This window comes from Vigna umbellata, chromosome 8, assembly GCF_029865625.1.
Source record: "Vigna umbellata cultivar VRB3 chromosome 8, Vumbellata_1.0, whole genome shotgun sequence".
NCBI lineage: Eukaryota > Viridiplantae > Streptophyta > Magnoliopsida > Fabales > Fabaceae > Vigna > Vigna umbellata.
This window is the reverse complement of record NC_142172.1, coordinates 22,030,592-22,056,079: the sequence shown is the minus strand read 5'-3', so window position 1 is coordinate 22,056,079 and position 25,488 is coordinate 22,030,592. Positions and strand designations below refer to the sequence as shown.

The 25,488-nt window shown below is 32.6% G+C and overlaps 1 protein-coding gene across 1 annotated transcript; it reads left to right on the top strand.

The window, feature by feature from the left end:
• Window positions 1–20,156: 20,156 nt before the first annotated feature.
• Window positions 20,157–23,028, top strand: LOC148194271 (alpha carbonic anhydrase 7-like). The gene is made up of 7 exons (XM_088097435.1): window positions 20,157–20,423; window positions 20,491–20,708; window positions 21,360–21,466; window positions 21,764–21,878; window positions 22,447–22,611; window positions 22,699–22,752; window positions 22,854–23,028. The coding sequence occupies exons 1-7, from the start codon at window positions 20,327–20,329 to the stop codon at window positions 22,932–22,934; spliced, it is 837 nt and encodes a 278-aa protein (XP_087953561.1). The 5' UTR covers window positions 20,157–20,326; the 3' UTR covers window positions 22,935–23,028.
• The last annotated feature ends 2,460 nt before the right edge of the window (window positions 23,029–25,488 follow it).

Genomic DNA, 25,488 nt, shown 5'->3' with positions numbered 1-25,488 from the left:
ACAAAAGGCATTTCTTGAACTGTTAAATGAATCTGAGAAACTAGATGTTGCTCATAAAAATTTTAAAAATGAGTTCAAGGATTTGCAAATTAAATATGAGAAAGCATTAGATGAAGAAGTGGTATTAAGAAATAAAGTTAGTAATCTAGAAACTAAATTGTCTGAGTCTAATGCAAATGAACAACCTGTTGAATGTTTATCTTGTAAGAATCATATGTTTGATATTGACATTCTTGAAAATCTACTTGCAAAGGCAACCAAGCCTAACTCATATGATAAAATTATCTTTAAAAAGGGCAATAATAGTAGCAAGAACATGGATCATCATAAAAAGTCTAAAGTTAAGAGAACTCGTAGAGTATGGGTTGAAAATGGGACTTTTGTGAAAAACAAAGTACATGATGTTTGTTGTTTTTATTGCATGAAGCATGGTCATACAACAAACAAATGTAACATTAAACATTTTGGAATTCCAAATGGAAAATATGCTTGGGTTAAAATTGTGAAATAATGTTTGCTTGCATGTACTAACCCCATGGACCCATAATGAGATTAGGGACGTAAATTCTTGCTTAACATGTTTTGTAGGAACCTACAAAATCAAAGAAGTCATTGTGATATCTTGATAGTGGTTGTTCAAGACACATGACTGGTGACAAAAAGAGGTTCATCTCTTTTGAGAAGAAGAAGCAAGGTTTTGTAACATATGGGGATAACAACAAAGGATGAATAATTGGAACTGGAAACATTGGAGGAGGAAATACCTTGACCATAAAAGATGTGTTATATGTTGAAGGTCTCAAGCATAATCTCCAAAGCATAAGTCAGTTATGCGACAAAGGTCTCAAGGTAACATTTGAAAGTGATAAATGTATTGTTTATGTTCATAATTCTTTTGATGTTGCTCTGCAAGGTGTTAGGCATAATAATATTTATTTGATTAACATTGAAAATGCATCCAGTCATAGTATAACATGTTTAGTTGCAAAAGAGGAAAACCCTTGGTTTTGGCATAAAAGAGCTGCACACATTCATATGCAACATCTAAATAAACTGATTTCTAAAGATCTTGTAATTGGTTTACCTAAACTAAAATTTGAAAAAGATAAATTATGTTCTGCCTGTCAAAAAGGGAAACAAACCAAATCTTCTTTTTCATCCAAAAGCATAATTTCTACATCAAAACCTTTGGAACTCTTGCACATGGACTTTTTTGGTCCATCTAGAATTAAAACTTTTGGTGGAAACTATTATGCACTTGTGATTGTTGATGACTACACTAGGTTTACTTGGACATTCTTTTTAACTTTGAAAAGTGAAGCCTTTAAAGCATTGAAGACCTTTGCAAAACGTGTTCAAAATGAAAAGGACTTGAAAATCAAAACCTTAAGAAGTGATCACGGTGGTGAATTTCAAAATGAATCTTTTGAAAAGTTTTGTGATGAGTATGGAATAACTCATCAATTTCAAAATGAATCCCTACAACGCCCTGCACCTCCATTTTTAGATTATGAATATGTTACATTTTGGATTTTGAAATTCATATAACATATTAAATTATGTCGTGAATTCATAGAAAGTATTTTGTATTGTACGATTTGGTATGTAAAAACATTTCAAAAATTCTACAATCCAATATCATTTTCGATTCAAAATCGTGTTATAAACTGCACAATTCAGTATCCTAACTAAGTCACGATATGCTACGGATTTCCCAATATGTTATGGATTTCATAATTCGTAATGCATTCGAAATCCAAAAAAAATCGCACCAGACATCCCTTCCCCAGAAACAACCCATCAATAATGGAAATGTAAACAAACCTTTCTTCTTCACGTTGTCAACGCTCTTCATAGGATACCACCAAATGGAGATCTGACGCCTTCAACAATGGAGGTGTGATGAAGCTTCCATGGAGGCATAGGTGCAGCACAATGAAGCTTAAGATGCTACTACCAAATGGAGGTGTTGGGAGATGCGACTTCCTCTAATGGAGGTGTTGGGAGATGCGACTTCCTCTAATGGAGGTGTAGTGCAGTGTAGCCTTCCTTCAAACTATGGAGAAGAACTCTTCTGACATCAAATATTGTGCAGAGTATGGAGATGCAAATTATGGAGGTGCAATGACACTCTCATGAGAGGGAGAGGGGTTATGTTAAGATTTTTATTAGTTTTTAATCAAGGGTAATTTTGTTAGAAGTAATATGGATATGAGTGGAAATTAGGGATGTCAATTGGTCGAGTTGAGCACGGATAGTGTCTACCCCCAACTCGACCCACTGGACAAAACTACCCATTACTCGTTGGAAACCCGCATAAAAAAGATCTGTGAATTTTTTTCAATATGTGGATACTTCGTTTTCAACCTGCGAATATTTTACCAAATTGCATTTAGCATTTCCTTATCTGTAGTAAAAAGCTTCGTGGAAGATGTGTAGAAACTTGTTGAGTTGGAGCCAAAGTCACTCAATGAGTTAGAAATAGTGAATTGAATCCCTATGCGTTATGTTACAGCTTCCAGCACTTACCTTGGAAAATCATAAGACGTTGTGGATTTTGACATCACCTACTATCGTAGTAAAGATCCATTGGCTCCTAGGCTTTTCCAAGATATATACTTGAAGAAATAAAACATATTGGGTTGTTCAAATATGGAGGATTACCCTACTGGGGCAAAAATAGAAACTTAGTATTTCTTGGAATAATAAAAAAGTATGACAATGCAGAGAAATTTTTGAAGGTTAAAGAGGAGTATGACTCAGAAGGGATCTTCTCGAGCGAGTGGACAGACGAAATGCTTGGACTTAGAGAAGGGGTGACAATATTTAAGGATGGGTGTGCAATGGAAGGGATGTGTATTTGCTCAAAAAATAGACATTGTGCACCAAAGAAGGATTATTTATGCAAACTAGGGAAAATTTATAAGGAAGTTAGGGTTTGCACTCATGTTTCTAAGAAAACCAAAGAAGCAAATGATTTTAAGCACGAGTTATGAAGCACTACAGTTTTGCTTCAGCAATTATTAGTTCCCATAAAACAATCTCAATAACACTTATGTCTGCCATTTAATTTGTTAGCAGAGGCACGCAAAGAGGCAAAGAGGCATGGCGGGGCTGTAAAGATGTAGAATGAGGCAAAGAGACAAAGAGGCAAAGAGACAAAGAGGCAAAGAGACAAAGAGGCAAAGAGACAAAGAGGCAAAAATAAAACCTAATTTAAACCTAAAAATAAAAATATAATTTCAATTTTTTAGCGGGTACCCGCGGGTACGAATAATATAATATCCAAACCCGACCTGTTAACTAGTGGTATTAAAATACTCGCGAGTACCTATTACCCACAGGTACTAACTATCCGCAACGGGTTTTATCCGTAGACACGAGTTTTTTTGTCATCCCTAATGGAGATGGGTATCGGGTGGAGGAAGAAATTATGGGGTGCAAGAAGAAATGGCATGCCAGAATAGAACCAAATGGTTTAGCCCATCAAGCAACACAATACAAAAATTGTGGTGCAAAATTGAAGAAATGAGGTTCATGAACTAAACATTCAACTACAATGACTTCAACATGCTCACCTTCTTGCCAGATTTCAAGTTGTAGATGTTTTAACGAAACTCTCTATAATCCTAGTTTTCAGACCTTCAAACTTAAACATCTAGTTGTGGTTGGTCCAACCATAAGTAGTGTTGTCAAAATACACCACTAAGTTCACCACAGGTTGGTCATCTAGTGAGCCAACCCAACCCGACTCACTTATTAACGAGCCAAAAAAATTCGAATCTAGCCCGGTTCACCACGGATTGGTGGATTAAATAGGTTGGTTTACTGGCTCATTTAATTACAAGTTTTTTTTTGCAATTCTAAAAAAACTAACATTTTTTTCTAATTCAAATCTAAATAAATTTAAGTCCAAAAGTAGTGTTAAACTTCAAAGACAATTCAAAATCAAAATAATACAATACAATCCAAAATCATTCTATACTTTAAATAAAATCCAAAATCAAACACAAAAAAGCAAAATAAATAAGTATCTAACATTAATAATTTTTGTAACACTTATTCGTTTATAAGATTAGAGTGTTAAATGTATAAATCCCCAATATTTTGCTCTATTGAAGCATTTTTTTTCTTTATCCACATCTATAATACAATAAAAAAAGTATTAATCAATAATATTGAAACACAAAGTAATAATTAGGTAGGTTGGTGAGTCGTGTTCTTAGTGGGTTGGGCGCAAAATTGGCCCGTATCGAAATTTCAAAATTTTTTTCAACCTAACTCGACTAAAACACATGGTGAGCCGAGTTAACTCACGAATTCCAACCTATTTTGATAACACTACTTTCAAGAGATGTTATGTGTTGAGAAAACATATAGTGAAAGAAGAACATCATCGATTTTACCTTAAGAATCACCCTTCTAACATAGAAATAAAATTAATACAAGAAACTCCAAATTTTGAGAAGAAATCACTTATCGTTGATTGTTTAAAGACAACTAAAGAATAATACTATGTGAAAATTTGTACAACACATAAAAAACATTCTTAAACCATTTGACCTCAAATACACCTATACTCTTTAGAGAATGAATTTAACTATTTCTCAAAACACTTTACCTACAAAAATATAAGAAAAAGTTAAACAGTAACTCAAAATATCTTATATATGAAGTAACTAAAACAATAAACTTAGAAATCATTATATAATCATCAACCTTCATATCCTAGATAACGTGAGACTTTACAAAATACATAATTTTTAATCAATTTCAACCATACCTAAACAAACCTTTCTATTATTTAGTTTCTCCTTTTTATATATAAACACACGTATTGCATGTAACTTTTGCATATCAATAATATAAGTAGAGGTTATTATTGTTATTGTATTCTTTCTTCTCTTCTTCTCAGCTTTCTTTACATGTTCATTGAGAGATTTTTTTTTATATACAAGCCTATTAGGAAATAATATATTTCAACTGAAATATCATTATAAAATTCAAATCTTTTCTATATATATATTAGAACACTCTTAATATCTCTTTATAGATATATAGAATACTAAAATTAAATAATCCTATTCATATATTAATTTATAAATAAAAAAGAAAATTGAGAGCACGAAGGCTTCGTATCCAACCAAGTAAAATAAACATATCTAGGGTTTCCTCATGGCTGCTCCATGCTGGCTGGAGTTAACCTTAAAATATTTTTTCTTCAAAAGATTCGTTAGAATGACAGGTTTGCAGGACACCCTTCGGTTCTCAACTAACTGTGAGACTTCGAGAATGTATATAATATGTTTCCTTAGAAAGAGCTTTTAATACTTTTTTATGCTTGACGACAAAAAAACAAATAAAAGTTATTTATGGTTCCATCTTGCTTAATTTCTTAGTTGGGTTGGGTAGATAACTGAATATTGAAATTTCTTGGATTCTTCCTTCTGTCCATGCGGTTCAAAGTTTCAACTCTTTCGTGCTTTTACCAACCCAATATTTTGAGACACAAGCCAAGTCAATAATTAAAGATTGCATATTTAATTATAAGTCATACGTATACACATTATTATAAAATTCTTTTTCTTCAACTATCTCATCATTATTAGATGGCATGTCTAAATTTTCTGTACATTGTTCATAAAAAATATACTAAATTGATTTTTTAGTCTTTCTCCAATTTTTAATTTGCAATTTCAGTCTAGAATGTTTAAAAATTCATATTTTTGATGTAGTTATAAATTATTTTGCATGCTTCTTTTTTACTTTTTATTTTTCCTTAATCAAATTGTTTCTTGATTATATCTTAAATGAATATATACGATGAATTTAAAAATTGTTTAAACCAAAATAAAAGAACTCAAACTCGTAAAATTAAATATTAGATTAAAATTGTGAATTTTTTAAATTTATAAACTAAACTAATAAAAAATGGGCAAATCAAAATCACGGACAAAAATTAAATGTTTAGTTTTCAGCAATGGAAAATATCAAACAACTTAGAAATACCATTGTTCTTGTAAACTTTATATATTAATAAAGAATAAACTAAAAACATTTACTGCAATATTACTGTATTTAAGTTAGATCTGATTTTTATAATATTTTAAACAATGAATATAATTCGCTGATAGCATTAAATATATTATTATTCATAAACTGAAAATTTATAAGTAAAACACGCAAGTTCAAGCTTCTCTCTTTTTTAACCTTGTCAACCAAGTTTTAGGTATTTAGAATATATTATATAAACCACGTGGAAAATAACACATAAAATTATACTACTATAAATCTTGAGTTTACCACAGTTTTAGAACTTTAGTTTAAACGTGGTTAAAAGTTTGAAAAAAACGATTAGTCTAACTGTTTCGATAGGGATTTGTAGGATCAAGAGACTAACCTTTCTGACGTAGTTTTGTTGTTTTTCGATGTTGGAATCGAGTACTCCGCTCGCTTCGATTCTGGATGTCGTTCGGTTGGACTCTGGATGTCGTTCGGTTGGACTTTGGATGGGGGAGGTACCTGCAAAAGGCACTCTGACGCTCAAGTTATGAGTGGTTTTATGAACTGTTTATCACAATTTAATATTTAAGTCCTTATTGGACGTAAGTAGAAGGTAGTGGAGTCTCAACTGAACGTACCTGACTTTTGGCCTTGTCATTGTATTTATAAGTGTTTCATAGACAAAATAATAACAAACTTACCTGAACATTCGGTTAGTTATTCATCAACTATTATATCAATATCTCTAATCAGATATCTTTGGTTATTTTAACTGTCTATTGGACTTTTGGCCCAATAATGATTTCAATGTTGACCCAATTATGACCCAACATCATTTAAGCTGGTTGAACATAGTTGATATAGCATCTGGACCGAACGGTTCTAGATGATAATCGTTCGGCACATACTCTATACGGTACATATGCTCTCCAAGTCCGAGTTAACCGTTTGGCTATAGCCAAGGTTAACTATAGGACTTATAAGTTTGAGAGAGGTTGTTCTCTTTGTATTGAGGAGTTTGCTTTCAATGTGCTTTACGTCGTCGCTTCTTCTTTGGGCTGAACGACAAACTTTAGAATTTTCTTTGGACCCTTTTTCCCAAGGTCGCACGATTTTTATGTGCAGGATCTTGCACTATGAAGCCGACTGGCTGAATACTTTTGAGGCCGAATGGCCGAATACTTGTGAGGCAGAATGACCGAATACCTTTGAGGCTGGAAGGCAGAGTACTTGTGAGGTCAAATGGTCAAGTACTTGCGACCGTTCGGTTTAGGACGAGAGTGAGAGTTTAGTGAGAACGTTCCTCACTGCTCAGTTTAGGACAAGGGGTTCTCGGAAAACATCCCTGGGTTATGTTTACAAGAGTGATAGTTCGTTTATAACTTTTATCACCACTCGGTTTGGAGAGGATGAGGGAGGGCGTCTGGAGAGTGCGGCGCTTGCGTCACTGGGAAGAGAAAAGATAAATCATCTAATGAAGACCCATCCCAATTTGCAAGGGGAGAACTTCACCCTTGGCCCACAATGGCAGGTAGGATAAAGGAAAATTAATTTTCCTTGTTGATGAAATTTCACTAGAGATGATGATTCGTGTGGTGTAGCTTTTGCTTTGAAAGTTCCTAGTGTTGATCCGAAGTTGCAATGTTGAGACCGAGGGTTCGTCTTGGTTCCTTGTGGTTTCAACGAGATGCCGCTTCGACCCTATGGTGAGTGTCAAAATGTTTCGATAGGGATTTACAGGACCGAGAGACTAACCTTTCTGACGTGGCTTTGCTGCTTTTCGACGTTGGAATCGTGTGCTCCGCTCGCTTGGACTCTGGATGTCGTTCGGTTGTACTCTAGATAGGGGAAGATACCTGCAAAATGCACTCCGACGCTCAAGTTAGGAGCGATTTTATGAACTGTTTATCACAATTTAATATTTAAGTCCTGATCGGACGTAAGTAGAATGTAGTGGAGTCTCAGTTGAACGTACCTGGCTTTTGACCCTGCCATTGTATTTATAAGTGCTTCATAGACAATATAATAACAAACTCACCTGAAGATTCGGTTAGTTATTCATTAATAACTTTATCAATATTTCTAATCAGATATCTTTGGTTATTTTAATTGTCTGTTGGACTTTTGGCCCAATAGTGATTTAAACACTGGCTCAATTATGATCCAACATCATTTAAGCTGGTTGAACTTAGTTGATATAACATCTGGACTGAACGGTCCTGGATGGTAACCGTTTCAGCCCATACTCTATACGGTACACTAACTATGATCATTTTTAATAAAAACTACGACGATTTCCAAACACATTAATGTAATATATTTGAAACATAAAATAAATAAAAAATAAAAATCACAAAACTATCACGGTTGTCGCTCTAACCACTATCGTATGTGATGACAAATTTATGAACACCGAAAAACGGTGCCACAAACTTGTTTGACCCTCGGCAAGTGTGACCGAATCGTATCAAGTAATGAACTCGGTAAGACCAAGTATCGTTCTCCCAAAGGACTCACGGCCTAGTTAGTTATGTGATTTGTTGATTATTTAAGACTTGTGAACAATTGATTTTAGGTTTTAAATGCAAAAGACAATAATTAAACATGTATGCATGAATTTGATCAATGGAGAAGAGGAATACAAACACTTTAATGAATTAGATGGATGAGTATGTTGTTGGGGTTATCAATTTCATCTTATCCACTCTCATATACTTTTAGGAATTCATCATTCTATTCATCAATGATAATGTCACTCTCTGAATCACCTTGCAAGAAGGTCTATCCTTAATTACGAGTTCATACAATTCCTAGCATCCCTAATAATTAATTCTGAAGCACAGAAGCTTAAAGGCAACCAATATGCTATTGGAAGATTTTCCCCGGATCTAGATTTCCCCGTACGTTTCCATATCGACAAAATCAATAATCATGGCATCGAATGAGCTAAACAATGCATGCTTTGAGCAAAGAGGAAAAACCCTAACTAATGATGAAAGAAAGCATATATCTCAAATAAGATGTTTAAACACAAATTCCATATATGAGAGTTTCACAAGATTACATTGCTTCTCCAACAATAATACAAGGTTTAGTTCACCATATTCATGGTGAAACTAGATGAACAATAATGAAAGAATGAAAGATAAAACCCTAGAAAGAGGAGTAGGTAGCCTGAGCATCCAAGATCTTCCTCCAAGGGGTGGAAAAGACAGTGTTTGCTTCGTCTCCAGCCAAAGATACAAACCCTAGGACGTCCTAAAGCTTATATACTATTCTAAAATATACTGAAAATTAGGCCCAAGCCCAAAATAGTGCCGCTCAGCCGTAAACTACCGCTCAGCGGTAAGTGCGTGAGATTGATTCTTTCCCTCAGCGGCATTTTCACCCCTCAGCGGAACCAACGTGGTTTTCTGAGTGCCGCACAACGGTAAACTGCCGCTGAGCGGTAGTTGCGACTTCTCCTTTTGGAATTTTTGAGTTCTTTTCTGATTCCATATTTATCCTTCTTCACTTCTTTCACCAAATTCACCTTAAAACCTGCATAAAACACTGAAATCAAGCATAAACCTATCCAGCTCTCTTATTTCCAAAAATATGCATAAAAGCATGATTCCAAGCTAGTTTCTAAGTGTTAAAGGTTGCTTTTAGTATCAATTTTAAGCATGAAAATAACAGTTTTTCAACTGTTATCAGTATGGTATTTAAAAGATTTAAAAAAAAAAGATTAGATTTAACAAATCATGGCGGATTTGATTTTATCACAAACTTGTCAGAAATTTTGACATAAGCAAACACATTCAGACAATTCAAAAACATCCAAAGATAGTTCAGAATATTTAATGATCTCTGTAGTAAATAATTAACTAATATATATTTATAAAAGTATTATAAACCAATGCTTATTAAACATAAACTAATATTTTGAATCCAATGGACATAGGTATTTGAATTATGTAAAAGTGAGTTGAAATTAAAATTAGTACATATGAATATTAATAGTGAGTTACCATCTGAGTCACTTAAGTAGATAGACAACTTCATTATTGCCAAATATGATATACTTTGAATATTATTGTTTATCATATTATTAAAGTCACTTTCATTAATTTGATAGTATCTCTAGATTGTTTTTGTTCAAAAAGTCATAAGAAAATTCTAACCAACATTGATTTAATTTATAGAAAACACACAAAGTTAATAAACTCAAATGTAAGAATAAAGTATTATTATCTTACAAAGTGTTACTTAGTCTTTTCTATTTATTAAAAAACGATTTTGATATGATCTTGAAAAACGAATAATGAATGTGATATCATGCTAAATCAATTAAATTTAATCTAATTTTATAAAATCAGTTTAATAAAATAAAATTTACTTTATTTATATATTACAAATTGGTTTTAGTGTAAGATCCTAGATGGTACTAAGTTAGATAGAGCTTTTATAATAGACACTTGATTATTTATTATTAAAAAGCTTTGCTATAAATATAAATAAGTTAAATTGAGTTCATTTTATAAAAGCTAATTATTTAAAATTGATTGTTTTGTAATATGGAATTGTCGTAGAAATCTGAGTTGGACTGGTTGAATTTGATATACAATGTGAATTGGTTGCTTTGAAAATATGATTTAGTGTTTGGATTGAATTGATGATTGTAGTAAATTTTGTTATGTGTATTTGTGATTTGATTATCTGTTACTTCAAAGAATGGTAAGTTTGATTCAATTGGTATGAGATGGTACATTTTTTATCTTGTATAGTTTTGACTTGTGAGAATGGAAAAATAAAAATACCCTCTTAAGATAAGGAAGCAAATTCAACACTTTGTCGTGACTTTATAATTATGCAGACTCGTTGGATGAGAGTGACTTTCATTAACCAAGAGCATAATTCGCAAAGTCAGAGAGACAGGAGAGGGTCCACTTGTTCGGAAAGTAGCACCTTCACTAAGAGAGAATGTATTATTGTTAAGTCAAATAGGCAAGGAAGTTTTACTCATTGGACGAGATATGACTCACTGGCGAGATAGGAATCACTGGCGAGATAGGACTCGTTGGACAAATTTATGCATATTACTTGTCCTATTCGTTGAGCGAGGAAGACACTTGCTTAGGGAATATTAGGGGATTTTCTTCTAGTATTCCCTCATTGGGTGATCCATAGTATCTGATGATGGTGAATTGAAGAGTATCACTCTTGAAGAAGGAACATCCACCTTGTTATGATTATGATGTATCAAGACTTGGAAAAGTTCTCTTATTGATTAGGAATGAAGCAGGATATAGCAAAGTATGTGGCAACTTGTTTAACATGTCAAAAAGCTAAGGTTGTCCAACAACTGAAAGTACCTAAGTAAAAATGGAACAATATTACTATGGATTTTATTTCCATTTACCATTGCCAATGAGAGGTCATGACGCTATATGGGTGACAATGGACAGACTGGCAAAAAATGCACACAGGTGTATATTAAAGTAGTAAGGCTACACGGTGTACCCTCAAGTATAATGTTGGATAGAGATCTAAGGTTTACATATAGGTTTTTGTAGAAACTAGTGGAGGCTTTAGGGAGAAAATGAGAATGAGCTTTATTTACCATTCTCAAACAAATGAGCAATTTTAGAGAACGATCTAATCTCTAGAAGACTTGTTGAGATATTATGTATTGAATCATTTTGGAGTTTGGACGAAGTTTTGCCTTTGGTGGAATTCGCATATAATAATAGTTACTATGCTAGAATTGGTATGACTCATTATGAACCATTATATGACAAGAAGTGTAGGACTGCTTTATGTTGGTATCAAGAAGGGGAAACAATTTTAGTGGTTTTGAGTTGTTGCAGCAGACAATTGAAAAGGTGAGGCAAATTCAAGAGCGATTGAAGGCCTTGTAACAGAAAAAATTCTTATTCAAATCAAAGGAAAAGGCCTTGTAAGTTTGAGGTAGGAGATCATGTGTTTTTGCAAGTGACTCCTACTACTGGTATTGGGAGACTTATCAAGTCTAAAAGGATATCAACTAAGTTCATTGGTCCATATCATATTCTCCGAAGGATAAGACCAGTTATTTATGAGACTACTTTATCACCTCAATTGGTAAACCTTGACATTCTTTTCCATGCATCTCATTTGAAAAGATATATCCCTGATCTTAGTCACTTGATGGAGGTGGATGATGTGTAAGATAGAGAGGATTTAACTTTTGAGACCAAACCAGTCAAAGTAGTAGACCAACAAGTTAAACATCTAAGAGGAAATGAGATTAGTATGATGAAAGTTTTGTGGGATGTTAGATCAGGTTTTTCCACATGGAAGTTGGAAGAGGACATGAAGACATCTTATCCTCACCTTTTTCTTGGTAAGTGAATTTTTGAGGATGAAAATTTTTCTTGTTAAAGAGAAAGTAATACCCTAGAAAATACTAAGTGAGATAGAGATTTTATAATAGACACTCAGTTATTTTATTATTAAAATGTTTTAGTATAAATTGAAAACACTTAAATCAGATTCATTTTATAAAAGCTATTATATGTTTTAAAAGTATAACCTTTTCCTTCCTCCACCTTCTCTCTAAAGTTTCTAATCCTCTGTCTATCCAATTGCAGGAGTGTATTGTAGGACTCTTGGCTACAAGACTTCCCGTTTTATCCTACTTTGTTGAACACAATAAGTTCCCTTTTTGCTTTATTTAGAGCAGTTGATGTTAGGGTTTTCATGTAGGGTCCTTTAGGGTTGCATGCTTAGTCTTAAAACACTTGATGAATCTATGTTCAATTAGGGTTGCTAGGGTATGATTAAATAATTAATTTGAGTCTTTATGTAAATATTGTCCACTCGTTAGGTGAGTAACACCCTCAATAAGTGATAATGTATTTTTGTTAAGTCAAAGAGTATAAATGTGTTACTCGATGGGTGAGATAGGAATCACTAGGTGAATTTATGTGAATTACTATCAGTGGTCCTATTCATTGACCAAGTAAGACATTCACTTAGCAAATAATAGAGCTTTTTTTTTCAACACTCCCTTTTTTGGGCTTGCCATAGCGTTGCCTAGCAAGATGGGGATTTCAACTAAGATAATCTAGTAAGTGTATGGATTTTGTAACTACTTTGAAATATATAGATATAAGATGATTGAATTGTGAATGCGTTCATAACATGAGATAATAGTATGTGGTTGTGATGTGATGAATGTGAAATAACTTTTAAGGGAGAAAGCATTTCACTTTAATGTTAGATGTATTGAGTAAGGAAGTAAGAGGAAATTATTTGGACTCTACTAGGTATTCTAACTCACATAGAGGAAGATATATAGTCAGTGAGAGTCTATGGATGTTTTTATGAATAATTTATTTGAAATAGAACCTTTTTGGCATGGCATAGTGAGCTAACCCTGTCATGTAGGAAGATTGGGTAGAGCCATGATTTTATAAGCCAAAATATATTGGGGTGCATAAGTGTGCAATCTTTGATATTTGATTCAATACACGAAATTCTCCAAAGGTAGTTGTTGTACTTTGTCTAGATGATGATGTATGATTGAATGAATGTGTTGTATGTGATTGCTTGATTTTAATTATTTGATTCAATTATAAGTCTTTTTTCTTTTTAAATATACTAGCTTACCCTAGTTTGTGATTGTATTTCTTTCTACTATGATCGTATGTTTCACAAGAGTAGAGAATAATGCAGGTGCAGAATCCAACAATAGTCTAGATTCAGAGTAGTGTACAAAGTGAAAGCTATTGGTGAAGAGCTTCTTTTGTGTTACATAACATTCCTCTTCTTTTCAAAAAGTTTCTATATTTTTGAAGAACTATGATATGTAAATATTGAGGAATAATGTATTACATGAAGCATTACTATTTAGAATTGTGCCTAATACCAATTATCATGTGCTTTGAATTAGTAGAAATTTTTTTATTAACATGAGGTGTTAATACTTAGTGAAAGTGAAATTTTTTAGTATATTAATTCACATGTTAAAATCATAGTGAATAAAATTGAAGTAACTTTAAGATATGATAAACTCAATAAATTTAATCTAAAATAGTATCTCTTAATAACTCTATATTATATTAAGATAATAAAATTTCAATTAAACTCAATTTCAAAATATATTTTGAATTGAATTAAAAAAATGTGTTAAATTGAGCATGATTGTATGTTGACTACCATGTTACATTAAACAATATTTATTCAAAAATTAAAACTACATAATATATAGTATGTAACATCCCAAAAATATAGCATAAAACTATATAAAGGAGTTATCATATAATAATATAATAAAACAATTACTGGACATAAAGTTAATCTTACAATTATTACAAAATAATCATAAAATTTAAAACTTTACAAAATTTCTATACTACTACAAAACTATGTACATAACTGAACGATTATTACAAAGCTAGAGTTATAACCGAACGGTTAATACAAAACTTTTCACAAGACCGAGCGGTCTTTTACTAAGCCGAGGGGTCCTCTCCTTCCAAGGACTGCTCCACCGAGAAGTCCTCTCCAACTGCTCACACCCACAGGATGATCATTGCAAAAGAAGAACCGAACAGGAAACATGGACAAAAAAAGGAAATAAGGGTAAGCTAATGTAATTTAATTGTATACACATACATACATTTCAAACAAGTCCAAACAATGCAAGACTGAACCCTACAACATACCAAAACTGAATACAAGCAAGCATATACAAACCGAACACTCAAGTAGTTATGACCGAACATTATACTCATGCATATACTGAACACCATAATTCATACGTAGATCGAACACCTAACTTGACCATCCGGATTGTATGAATGTGTAGCTACAGGCTTTTCTACACTTATGGTGGTGAAACAGCAAGACCCCCATCAAGCTACCCCACAAGGTTAGTCCAGTGAAGATTACCTCGATACCCTAAGGTTAAAGGACCTCCTGCCATTCTCACACATGAATTACTCCACTCTACATGAGAATGAGTAATCACAGAATATCAAGACAAACGCTAGCTTAGCACGATACCCACATTCATACTTTACAATTCAATAACAATCCACGAGACATTCCGCCTTGGAATTCTCTTTCACATTACTCAAAACCATAATTCTAATCACTTAACATAAAAAATCATTCACCAATTATATCCTTACTCATAAGACCGAAAACCCTGTGAACATTGGAGACCGAACAATTTCTCACCATCCCAGGACAGGACCGAACCGTCTATAACAGACAAGACCTAACAATTGATTGAACACTGGCAAAGGCCGACAACTAGGGAAAGTTTAACACTATATTAAAGTTGAGTACTAAAACTAGGTTGAATACCAAGACTAAACTGAATGCTAGTATAAGACCAAGAGTTAACAGTAGCATAACTATTAATATAAGACTGAGCGCTAACACTAGCATAACTGCTAGTATAAGAATGAGCGCTAACACTAGCATAATTGCTAGTATAAGACCAAGCCCTAACACTAGCATAACTACTAGTATAAGACCGATCGTTAACACTAGCATAACTATTAGTATAAGACCGAACGCTAACACTAACATAACTGCTAGTATAAGACCGAGCACTAACAATAGCATAATTGCTAGTATAAAGCCGAGTGCTAACACTAACATAAATGCTAGTATAAGAACGAGCGCTTGACCAAGACCAAACAACCAACCGTGCACACTCCGCGTTCTGCATAATTCTGCAAAATTCTACAGAATTACGAAGAACACCAGAATTTACCCAAAACCAAATATTTTTCCCAACTTCTAATCTCCAAACATGATTCCTACACCACTATAAACCTATCTAAGGGTGTCTCAACATCTCTAACCTTCCTTCACAAAATTTCACACCAAAACCCACCCAGAAATCTGCATAAAACTCAATCAAGAACCCAAAATCAGATGTTACCACTTTTATACATTTTATGCCAACTTAATGATTCTAACAGGTCCCAATGCACTTGTTCAAACTCACCTCATTGCCAAAAATCACTCCCAACCTCAAACTCTCATTTTCACCCTCTCACATCCTCAAATTGACACTTGCCGAACACTTTTTCTGTATAATACACCCCAAATCCAATTCACAGAGTTCAGTCCTCACATTCAATCCAAAATAGAAATTCAACATGCATTTCAATCAATCATACAATTCATTTCAAACATATAAAAATACAAGTTAAATTATTTAGTTTCCCTTACCTTAAAATAGCTAGACCAAAGGAAAACCTTCACTGAATTGGCTATCCCACAAGCACAAACACAACCTACAAATCTTTGGATTGGTGAGAAAACACCATCCACTGAACCAGAACTAAGAATTAGACTCGGAGGAGGTGACGAAGGACACATGCAAGCAGAACACAGCTTGCATGCAACTGAAACGTGCAGAAAACACCAAGGACAAGAGAAACCACTTACCAGTGATTAAACCGGTAACTGAGAGAAGATTCAGCAGCTCCAAATTGTAGAGATACTCAAATTTGAGCTGTTAGAAGAATAGCACAGCTTGAATAAGTGGAAATCTAGAGAGAATTTGTAAAGAGAATGAGGAGAAAATAAAACTCAGAAGTTTGGAGAGAAGAGTTGCATGTAGAGAGTGGCACTAAATTTTAAAACTTTTGTTTATATACTACCGTCAAAACTGATCGGTCATCTCAGCTGCATACACCTGTCTTCCTCCACTTTCTCTGAATTTCACAGTCTTTACATAGTAAAGTAAAAGAAAACTATAAAATGTCTAAAGTAAATTGTTGAATTAAATAAATCTAAAAAAAATTAAATATAAATTATTGAAAATATTGTAATAATGTTATATCTTATAGTGTATTCTTATGTAAAGATAGATTGTAGGGAGAGTGAGTGAACGAATATGAGCAAATTTGAATGTAAAGCTTGTATTATTTTTCTTAAAGTGAAAATAAGTGGATTCAAAGAAAAAATTTGTGAATGATGAAAAGTTAATTCTTAATAGATAGTAAATAAATATTACCAAATTGTTTCTCATAAAAAAAGAGTAATATGAAATGATATTTAGATAAGTGAAATTTTTTTTATTTTATTCAATAAATTTGAAGAAAAAATATAATAGTAATAAATAAAGAATCACTAGTACAATAAGAAGAAAAGACACCGGTTACTTTTTATTATTGGCATCGGTTCTTCAACTGAGTCATATGTGGGCGAGGTAAAAAGGCCAGATTTTATGCCTCGGTCATGTACCGAGATAAAATCAGATATGAATATGCCTCGATTATCTAAGAACCGAGGCAGTATCGTTTTTTTTTTTTTCAGATGCAACCCGTTTCAGTAAGCAACCAGCGTCCAGAAATTGTTTCAGTCCTCAGCAACCAGAAATTGTTCAGTACTCAGCAATCAGAAATTGTTCAGTTCAGTTCTCAGCAACCAGAAATTGTTTCAGTGGTGCAAGTAATTGTTTTTCAAACAACCGAAAAATCTCAATCCCAAACCAAGATCAAAACAGACCTAACATATGCCAAAATGTACAAAATTTCTTCAGTGGGCTGGCCTCAAGAACAATGCCAAAATCTACAAAATTTCACAGATCTAACATGGTTAAACTTCTGCAACGAACAAGATATGAAGAAGAGGCAGACGAACAAGAGTAGATGGACGGCGGTGGATCTGGAGCGGTAGATGGATTGTCGGTCTTGGGCGGCGGCTCGCGGTGGATCTGGAGCGGTGGATCAGATCTGGGCCAGGCGTGAAGAGCGAGGTCCTCCCTCGCACGCGAGAAAGGAAGAGTTGGAGCGGCAGAGCAGATCTGGGCGGCAGAGCAGATCTGGGCCAGGCGTGAAGAGCGAGGTCCTCCCTCGCACGCGAGAAAGGAAGAGCTGGAGCGGCTGCCGGCGATGGTCTCGTCCGAGGTTGTTGGAGATGGCGATGTTTCTGGCTGGTGCGCGGTGGCCGTTTCTGGTTGGAACGCCGGCGAACTGCCGGGGGAGGAAAGAGACCTGGGTCTCATCTCGGTGAAGTGGCGTGGGGAAGAATGGGAGAGCATGGAGGGAGAAAAGTGAGAGCACGAGGGAAAAGAGATGTTGGGTCGTTGAAATGAAGAAGATCAGAGAAATGAAGGGGTGTATAGGCATCGGTTGTTTGGCAACCCGAGACCATAGAACCATTCGCACATGTGTATAGGCATCGGTTGTTTGGCAACCCGAGACCATAGAACCTTTTCATAAAGTTGTCAGACAAAAAAAGCAGAGTATAGGCCTCGGGTGTTTTTTTAACCGAGGCAATATCATTATTCTGCCACGGGTTAAGATATAACCGAGGTATATAGTCTTTTACGTTTCAGGTTTTGCATAACCGAAGCGTATATGGCGTGTTAAATTCCACTTTTTTTACTAGTGAATACATCTCATTCTTTTTTTTTTTGTATAAAATACTAAATATTTAGATATTAATTATTATTTTTGATAACAGTTTGTTGAAATTTTGTATTCACCATGAAACATATTTCATCCGTAAATCTTCTAACATTATATTCAAGTGAAGTTAATTTTGTAAAGCAATATATTTTATCTGTAAATCTTTTCACATAAAACGAAGATGAGTAAAAAGTTAATCTCGTTAATCCCTGCTCCATTTAGATATGTTCAAACAAACACAAAAAGTAATAAAAAAAATTCTATGCCTTTCATTATCTTTAAACATCTAATCCACACAAAAGAACAAAGCATGAGAGTCCCAATCACTTTGAATTTATGTGAGTGTTTATTAAATATTTAATTCGGTTGTTATACAACTTTTTTCCTTTCATTCTTTAAATAAACTTGCATTTTGAGACTGATTATTGAAATAAAGTCGCGTTAACTTTCAGTCAATTTTAACTTTGGAAAAAATAGTTTGAATTGATTTCTACCTACCAAATAATTCTAATTATGGGAGTTAAAAAAGAAAATAATAAGTAAGTTTACTTAAGATTTCATAAATAAATTAACTTTTTCCAGGGTGCATACGAATAAGCGCGTTAATGAAAAGGAAAAAACGCGTAGCAAGTCCCAACACGTACGACATACAGATACAATCAATCTTCTCTTGACAATAATTTTTTAATTATTTATTTACTACTTTACTGTACATTCAAATTTCAAAATAACACCACCACCACCTACTAAGGTTACTTCCATTTCCATTTCTCTTGAATTTTCTTTTCCACTCATTTACATTATCAATTAACTAATAATGATATTTATTAAGATTTTAAGAATGAGCTTAATTCTATAATTAGAAGAAATAAATTTAAAAAATAGTATATAAAAAATCCATATTATTTTAAAATTTAACATTAGATTTGATATTTTGACTTTATTTTATATAAAAATTTTATGATTTATTTGACACCAATCTCATTCATGTAAAATATAAAAATAAAAAGTAGAACACTTACTACTCAAAATCTGAGCAATATGATCTTCATATCCAACAACTACGATTCAATAAGTACATATAGAGAATTAGGTTTGCTCAAGTTTCATCCACTTTCTACCTAACAATGTGACCCAGATGCATTCTCCTTATTAACATAGACAAATTGATTTCACTTCTATATAATTATTTTCTATGCATTAATTAAAAAGAAATAGACCATAAATTCAATGTTTCATCAACTAGACACGACAAAGGATATAGATAATGTTCAAATTTTATTTTGTTGTTCTTCGTGCAAACTAGAAAAACAAAAATGTACTTGTTCATATATTATGTTGTGTGTTACATGTTAAATGTCAAAAGAAAAGAAGAAAACATGGAATTGAATTCAGCTAGTCCAATCTTTTGTCAATAACTTCAAAAACCTTTACTTATGCTTCAAATTTTCCCCTGGATTAATGATATAAAATGGACAACCACTCTTTCTTTGACTCTGACTCCCGTTTTCTTGTGAGTGCAAAAGATTCTGAGTTCACATTTCAAATAGGACAAAGGGAAAAATAATCAAATTTTAATTTGGTTTCTAAATTTAAAACATATTCTATAAATGTTTATAAAACAATATAAATATATAAAAATAAAAATGGTAAAATGTGAAAAAAAAATTGGAAAATTATGGTAGTTAAATATAAAAGGTGGTATGTGAAGAAAAGTTAGATTTGAAAACTGAAATTCTGTGTTTTGACTTATAAGGTTTCGCTTTCGCTCACCAAACCATGGCCGGGAATGTGTATATATAGTATGCCCTAATGCTCTTCCTCCCTTCAATTTTACATATATCTGAGAATCGCCCCTTTTCATCTTCTTGAGATTTGAAGTTTGGAAATCTGAAACTTGATCGTCCTTTGAAATCAAGATGAATGATGAAATGAGATGCAGAGTTTGTGTTCGAAATCTGATAATAGTTATGATCCTAGTCCATTCAAGAAGATGGATTAGTGCACAGGAAGTTGGTAAGTGGAAAAAGTGTTTGAGTTTGGTTTGTTTTGATTGATGAATGAATTTGATGTGGTTGTGCAGAGGATGAGAGTGAGTTTGATTACATAAAAGAGAGTGAGAAGGGTCCCTCATACTGGGGGGAACTGAAGAAGGAATGGGAAACATGTAAAAATGGCAAAATGCAGTCTCCGATTGATTTGTCAAGCCACAGGGTCAGGTTGGTGCCAAAGTTGGGGCAGCTAAGCAAGCACTATAAGCCTCAGAATGCTACTGTCAAGAACAGAGGCCATGATATTGAGGTAAAAACAAGACTCACAGAAATGGATTCATTTCAGATTTTAGATAAAAAAATTATATGAATTTTTATTTTAGTTGAACTTAGATCACATTTATATAATGTCTCCTGATGAATCAAAAATCAGTATCTCAAAACCTTAAAATATGTTTCAAACATATATTTTAACTTAGTTTTGTGTTTGAAATTGAAAAAAGAAACAACTTTATTGTAACAGTTTTCTGGAATTAGTGTGGGTTCTTCTCTGATCTGAAAATGCTGAAAACTGATGATTCCTTAGGTAGAAACATGATAGTGTGTGTCTCATTCCAATAATGCATACTCATTGATCATGTTATAGATATTTAGATGTAAGCAATCATGAGGTTAACAAAGCCTATCAATAATTTGCATAAAATAACAGAGCCAAATAATGCAATATGTGTATACTCGAGGGCTCTTATCTTATTTGTTTATTTATTTATTTATTTCTAAATTGTATACAGCTCATCATGTATAAGAAATTAACTGTCATTAGCTACCTAATACTTAATTTTTGTCTTCATTAAAGATATATGATATTCATGTTATTTAAATTTGGTCGGTGATTTCACTTATAAACTTTGATTAATAAGATCTGAAATCTTTTAAGTTATAATTTACGTAACTGTTGCAGCTGAAATGGGGAGAAGATGCTGGATCATTAAACATCAATGGCAGTCAATTTTTTCTGCGTCAGTGCCATTGGCACTCACCTTCAGAACATACCATCAATGGAAGGAGGTTTGTCTTGCCTCAAAATCTCTGTCTTTATTCTCTCCAGAATTAAAACATAAATCAAATCAAAAACCAAAACAAATTATAACTATATAATTTCTTATTACACTAAACCTACAACTATAAAAATTAATATTTTATCGTAATATAATATTTTATTGAACAAAACATGTGTATAGTAAATGATTTTAATGAACAGTGGCATCAATATATACTTAACCTCAATTAATGTTGTTTTTTTCTTATTTAATTTGATAAAAAAAAATTAAAACTTTTCTCTCATAAAACTGAAACATTATATAGGTACGACTTGGAGCTCCACATGGTTCATGAAAGAAAAAGCGAAAATGGAAAAGTGAATATTGCTGTTGTTGGTCTTCTGTTCAAGATTGGTCGACCCGATCCCATTCTCAACAAGGTAACTTTTTTATAGCGGTATTTTCTCTTTCAACTCCTTCATTATTATTAATTTGATTTCATTATCTAAGTCTTTAATTTATTTTAGTATTTATATTTATTTATTTAAGTCTTAATATCTTTTAAAAAAAGTTATAATTTGATATTTTTGTTAAATTAACATGTTATCGTCTTGAAAAGTGTGATCATTCCTTAAAAAGTGATACAAATTAAAATTTAGATAACTTGTTTTTTTAAATGTGACACTTTCAAGATTTTGTTATGTACATTTCAACTCATCTTTACTTCAATTTAATAAAAAAAAAAGACTAAATTGATTCTATTTTTAAATAATATTAATACAAGTAAAAAAGATAGGAAATAAAATGAATCTTAGACTTAAATATATAAATTAAATTACTAATTAAACTAAAAAAGGAAAGTATTTCTTTTAACATATTTGTTTTGTTGAAAAGATCCCAAAGGCAGGAATATTTGAAACATGGACCAATGTGTACTGAATGTATGAAGAAGTTAATTAGGGAATTAATTTTGTTGAATAATAAGAAGAATGTTTGAAATGATTGCAGTTGTCAAAAATCATAGAAAGCATGGTGGATAATGAATTAGAAAAGAAAATTGGGGTGTTTGATCCCTCAGAAATTAAGTTGGGTGGGAAGAAGTACTACAGATACATTGGCTCCCTCACTGTCCCTCCTTGCAGCGAAGGTGTCATTTGGACTATCAATAAAAAGGTACTGTTAAATTACTCAAAATTATTTAATGAATCATCCTAATTAATCACCTCTTTAATTAAAACTTTAAACCTTCGTCTTCTTCAGATCAAAAGTGTGTCGAGGGCACAAGTGAATTTACTCAGAGAGGCTGTCCACGATGTAAGTATTGATTTACTGCACTAATCATGAAAATGATAATAATGAAAATTAAGCCAAAAAAAAAACTAAGTGTTACCTTTGTGTGATTTACTCCATGGCAGCATGCAGAGAAGAATTCGAGACCTCTACAAGCGCTGAATAAACGAGGGATACAACTCTATGGACCAAAACGCAAGGAGTAAATTTATCACATAATTTCTATTTCTGTAGTAATATTTGTCTGTCTATTATACGGTTTTTCTTGTAGTAATTTGTTTTTGGTAGTGGTTATGTAATCATATATATATACATATATATATATATATATATATATATACATATACATATATATATATATATACATATATATATATATATACATATATATATATATATATATATATATATATATATATATATATAATAGACAGCTATATGCATATTTCATCATTTACTCATTTTATTTTCTACCACAAGACTTTTATAATGTACTAAATTCAATTCGATGATTGACGAATTTACAATGCACTTCAATGAACCTCAACATAACTCCCAAGTGAAATATAATGCTCAAATTTTTTTGCAAAAAGTCATTGAAGGATAACGTGAAAAGAGATTGAAGTATTAACGAATTTAAATTTATTATCAATTTAGAGATTCTCTTTTAATTAATAGTTTAACAACTTTTAAACTAGCTGAACTAACAAAAGTAAAAGGTCTTACTTATAAGCAAAACAAATCTTAAATGCTAAAGTGTAAAATGAACCCATCAATATTAAAATTTGTATCACAGCAACCTTTATGTGCAACATCCGACGTTATGCATCTCAATACATGTCTTAGACATGAGAATATGAGTCACAAACAAAATATTTAGTTATACAATTGAAAACAACATTTTCTGAAATATATATCAATCTACTTGATTTTAAGATTATTCTTTTTCTTTTTCATCAAACTCACTCTCTTCTTTTCTTTCTTTAATTGTAGCAGGCCCATCTCTAGGATTACTTTCTATCTTATGCTGATTATTTATCCATCATCTTTTATATTTTAGAGTAGTTATTACTCATCTAGCATCAGATTGCTTTCACACAAGATTTACAGCTTTTCATCTAACTTTTGATTCATGCATGAGATTCATCATATATTGTATAGATAGCTCGGAATTGGATTTCACAGATGGCTAATCATAATATTGTAAAGGTTCTTGTAAAATGCTGACAAAAATAAATTTTTTTCCAAAATGTGTAAACCTATTTCCTTAAGGACTTTAACACAAATTTCTTAGATACAAACTTTCTAAAAAAATTTAAAACTAACCGAACTAGCAAGTAAATAAACTCATAATATTTGAAAATAATGAAGAAGAGAGAGAATAAAGAGACGAGATAGAGGGAGAGCTCTGGAACGTATTCTGTATAAGAGAGATTTCGTTTGTATTATGTGAAAGGGAGAGCTTAAGAGTTTGATTTATGAGAGGCAAAGCTCGAGATGCTTATTTATGACAAGGAGAGATCGAGATGCTTATCTATGAGAGGGTGAGCTCGAGATGTTTTTTTCTATTATTTAAGGGAAGCAAAACACTTTATTTATAGACAGAGAAGTGGATTCGAGACCGGTTACGTAAACATGAAATGCAAAAGAATTCCCGCATCTTGCGATTGAATCCAATCAACGACGTTGTGTTACTTGTGGGGCAACTTTCCTAGTCAAGCGAGATCTTCCAACGACAAGCTGTAACAACAAGCTCGACCACGAAAAAAGACAACAAGAATTTTGTAATATATAAAGCACATGTTTTATAACAATCTTCCACATATTGCAAAAAGGTAAGAAAGAAAGATGGCTTAATTACTTACTTAGTCTCCATGTTAGGAGGTAATTTTCTGTTTAGTACCCGGTTTTAAAAATGTAGGCATTTGGTACCTATGTTTTGAAATTTGTATCAATTCAATCCTATCCAGTTAACGGCGTTATAATTGATGCGAGAAATTAAGGACGTTAATGAAGATGCATTCAAACATTTGATAGTTATTCCACCCAGGCTATCATTAACGTCCTTAATTTCTCGCATCAATTATAACGCCGTTAACTGGATAGGATTGAATTGATACAAATTTCAAAACATAGGTACCAAATGCCTACATTTTTAAAACTGGGTACTAAACAGAAAATTACCTCCTAACATGGGGACTAAGTAGGTAATTAAGCCAAGAAAGATTGAAAGAAGAAGAAAAACTTAGGTCTCAAAAGATGTAATGCATCAGAGTTAGTATAGCAAGTTATATAAACCAGTCTTAGATCGAGAAATTTAACACACAATGTAGTTGGTATAGCAAGTTATATGAACCAAAGACACTTGAGTATGTTAGTGGTTTATCAATCACAATACCCCCCTCCCCCACAATCTTTAGTGTTACGCTTATAGGCCATGTGTGTGCTCTATATTCATGAGCCCTCTAGAGATCATACTAAGATCTCATACTTATCTCACATAGGTGATTTCATCAAGTATATGTTGTAAATCATACACCACCCGTAAGGAATATGAAAATCATTAAAACTTTGTTTAAACTATAGGCTTTATTCACTCCTCCCCTTTTCGTGCTTCTAGAGCTACATCACACCAACACTTTTTTTCTCTCCAACGATTAGAAATTTTCATCAAAGGACACTTATTTGGTTAGATATATCATTAGTAGTATAATTACTTATCAAAATCAAATTAATTGTTAGTCACATAAATTATTTCTA

What these genes read in the sequence shown, in the direction of transcription:
- LOC148194271 (XM_088097435.1), top strand. Translation starts at nt 20,327, where the DNA reads ATGAATGATGAAATGAGATGCAGAGTTTGTGTTCGAAATCTGATAATA. An exon ending in GATTAGTGCACAGGAAGTTG is followed by an intron (nt 20,424 to 20,490) that starts GTAAGTGGAAAA and finishes GTGGTTGTGCAG; the next exon opens with AGGATGAGAGTGAGTTTGAT. An exon ending in CATACCATCAATGGAAGGAG is followed by an intron (nt 21,467 to 21,763) that starts GTTTGTCTTGCC and finishes AACATTATATAG; the next exon opens with GTACGACTTGGAGCTCCACA.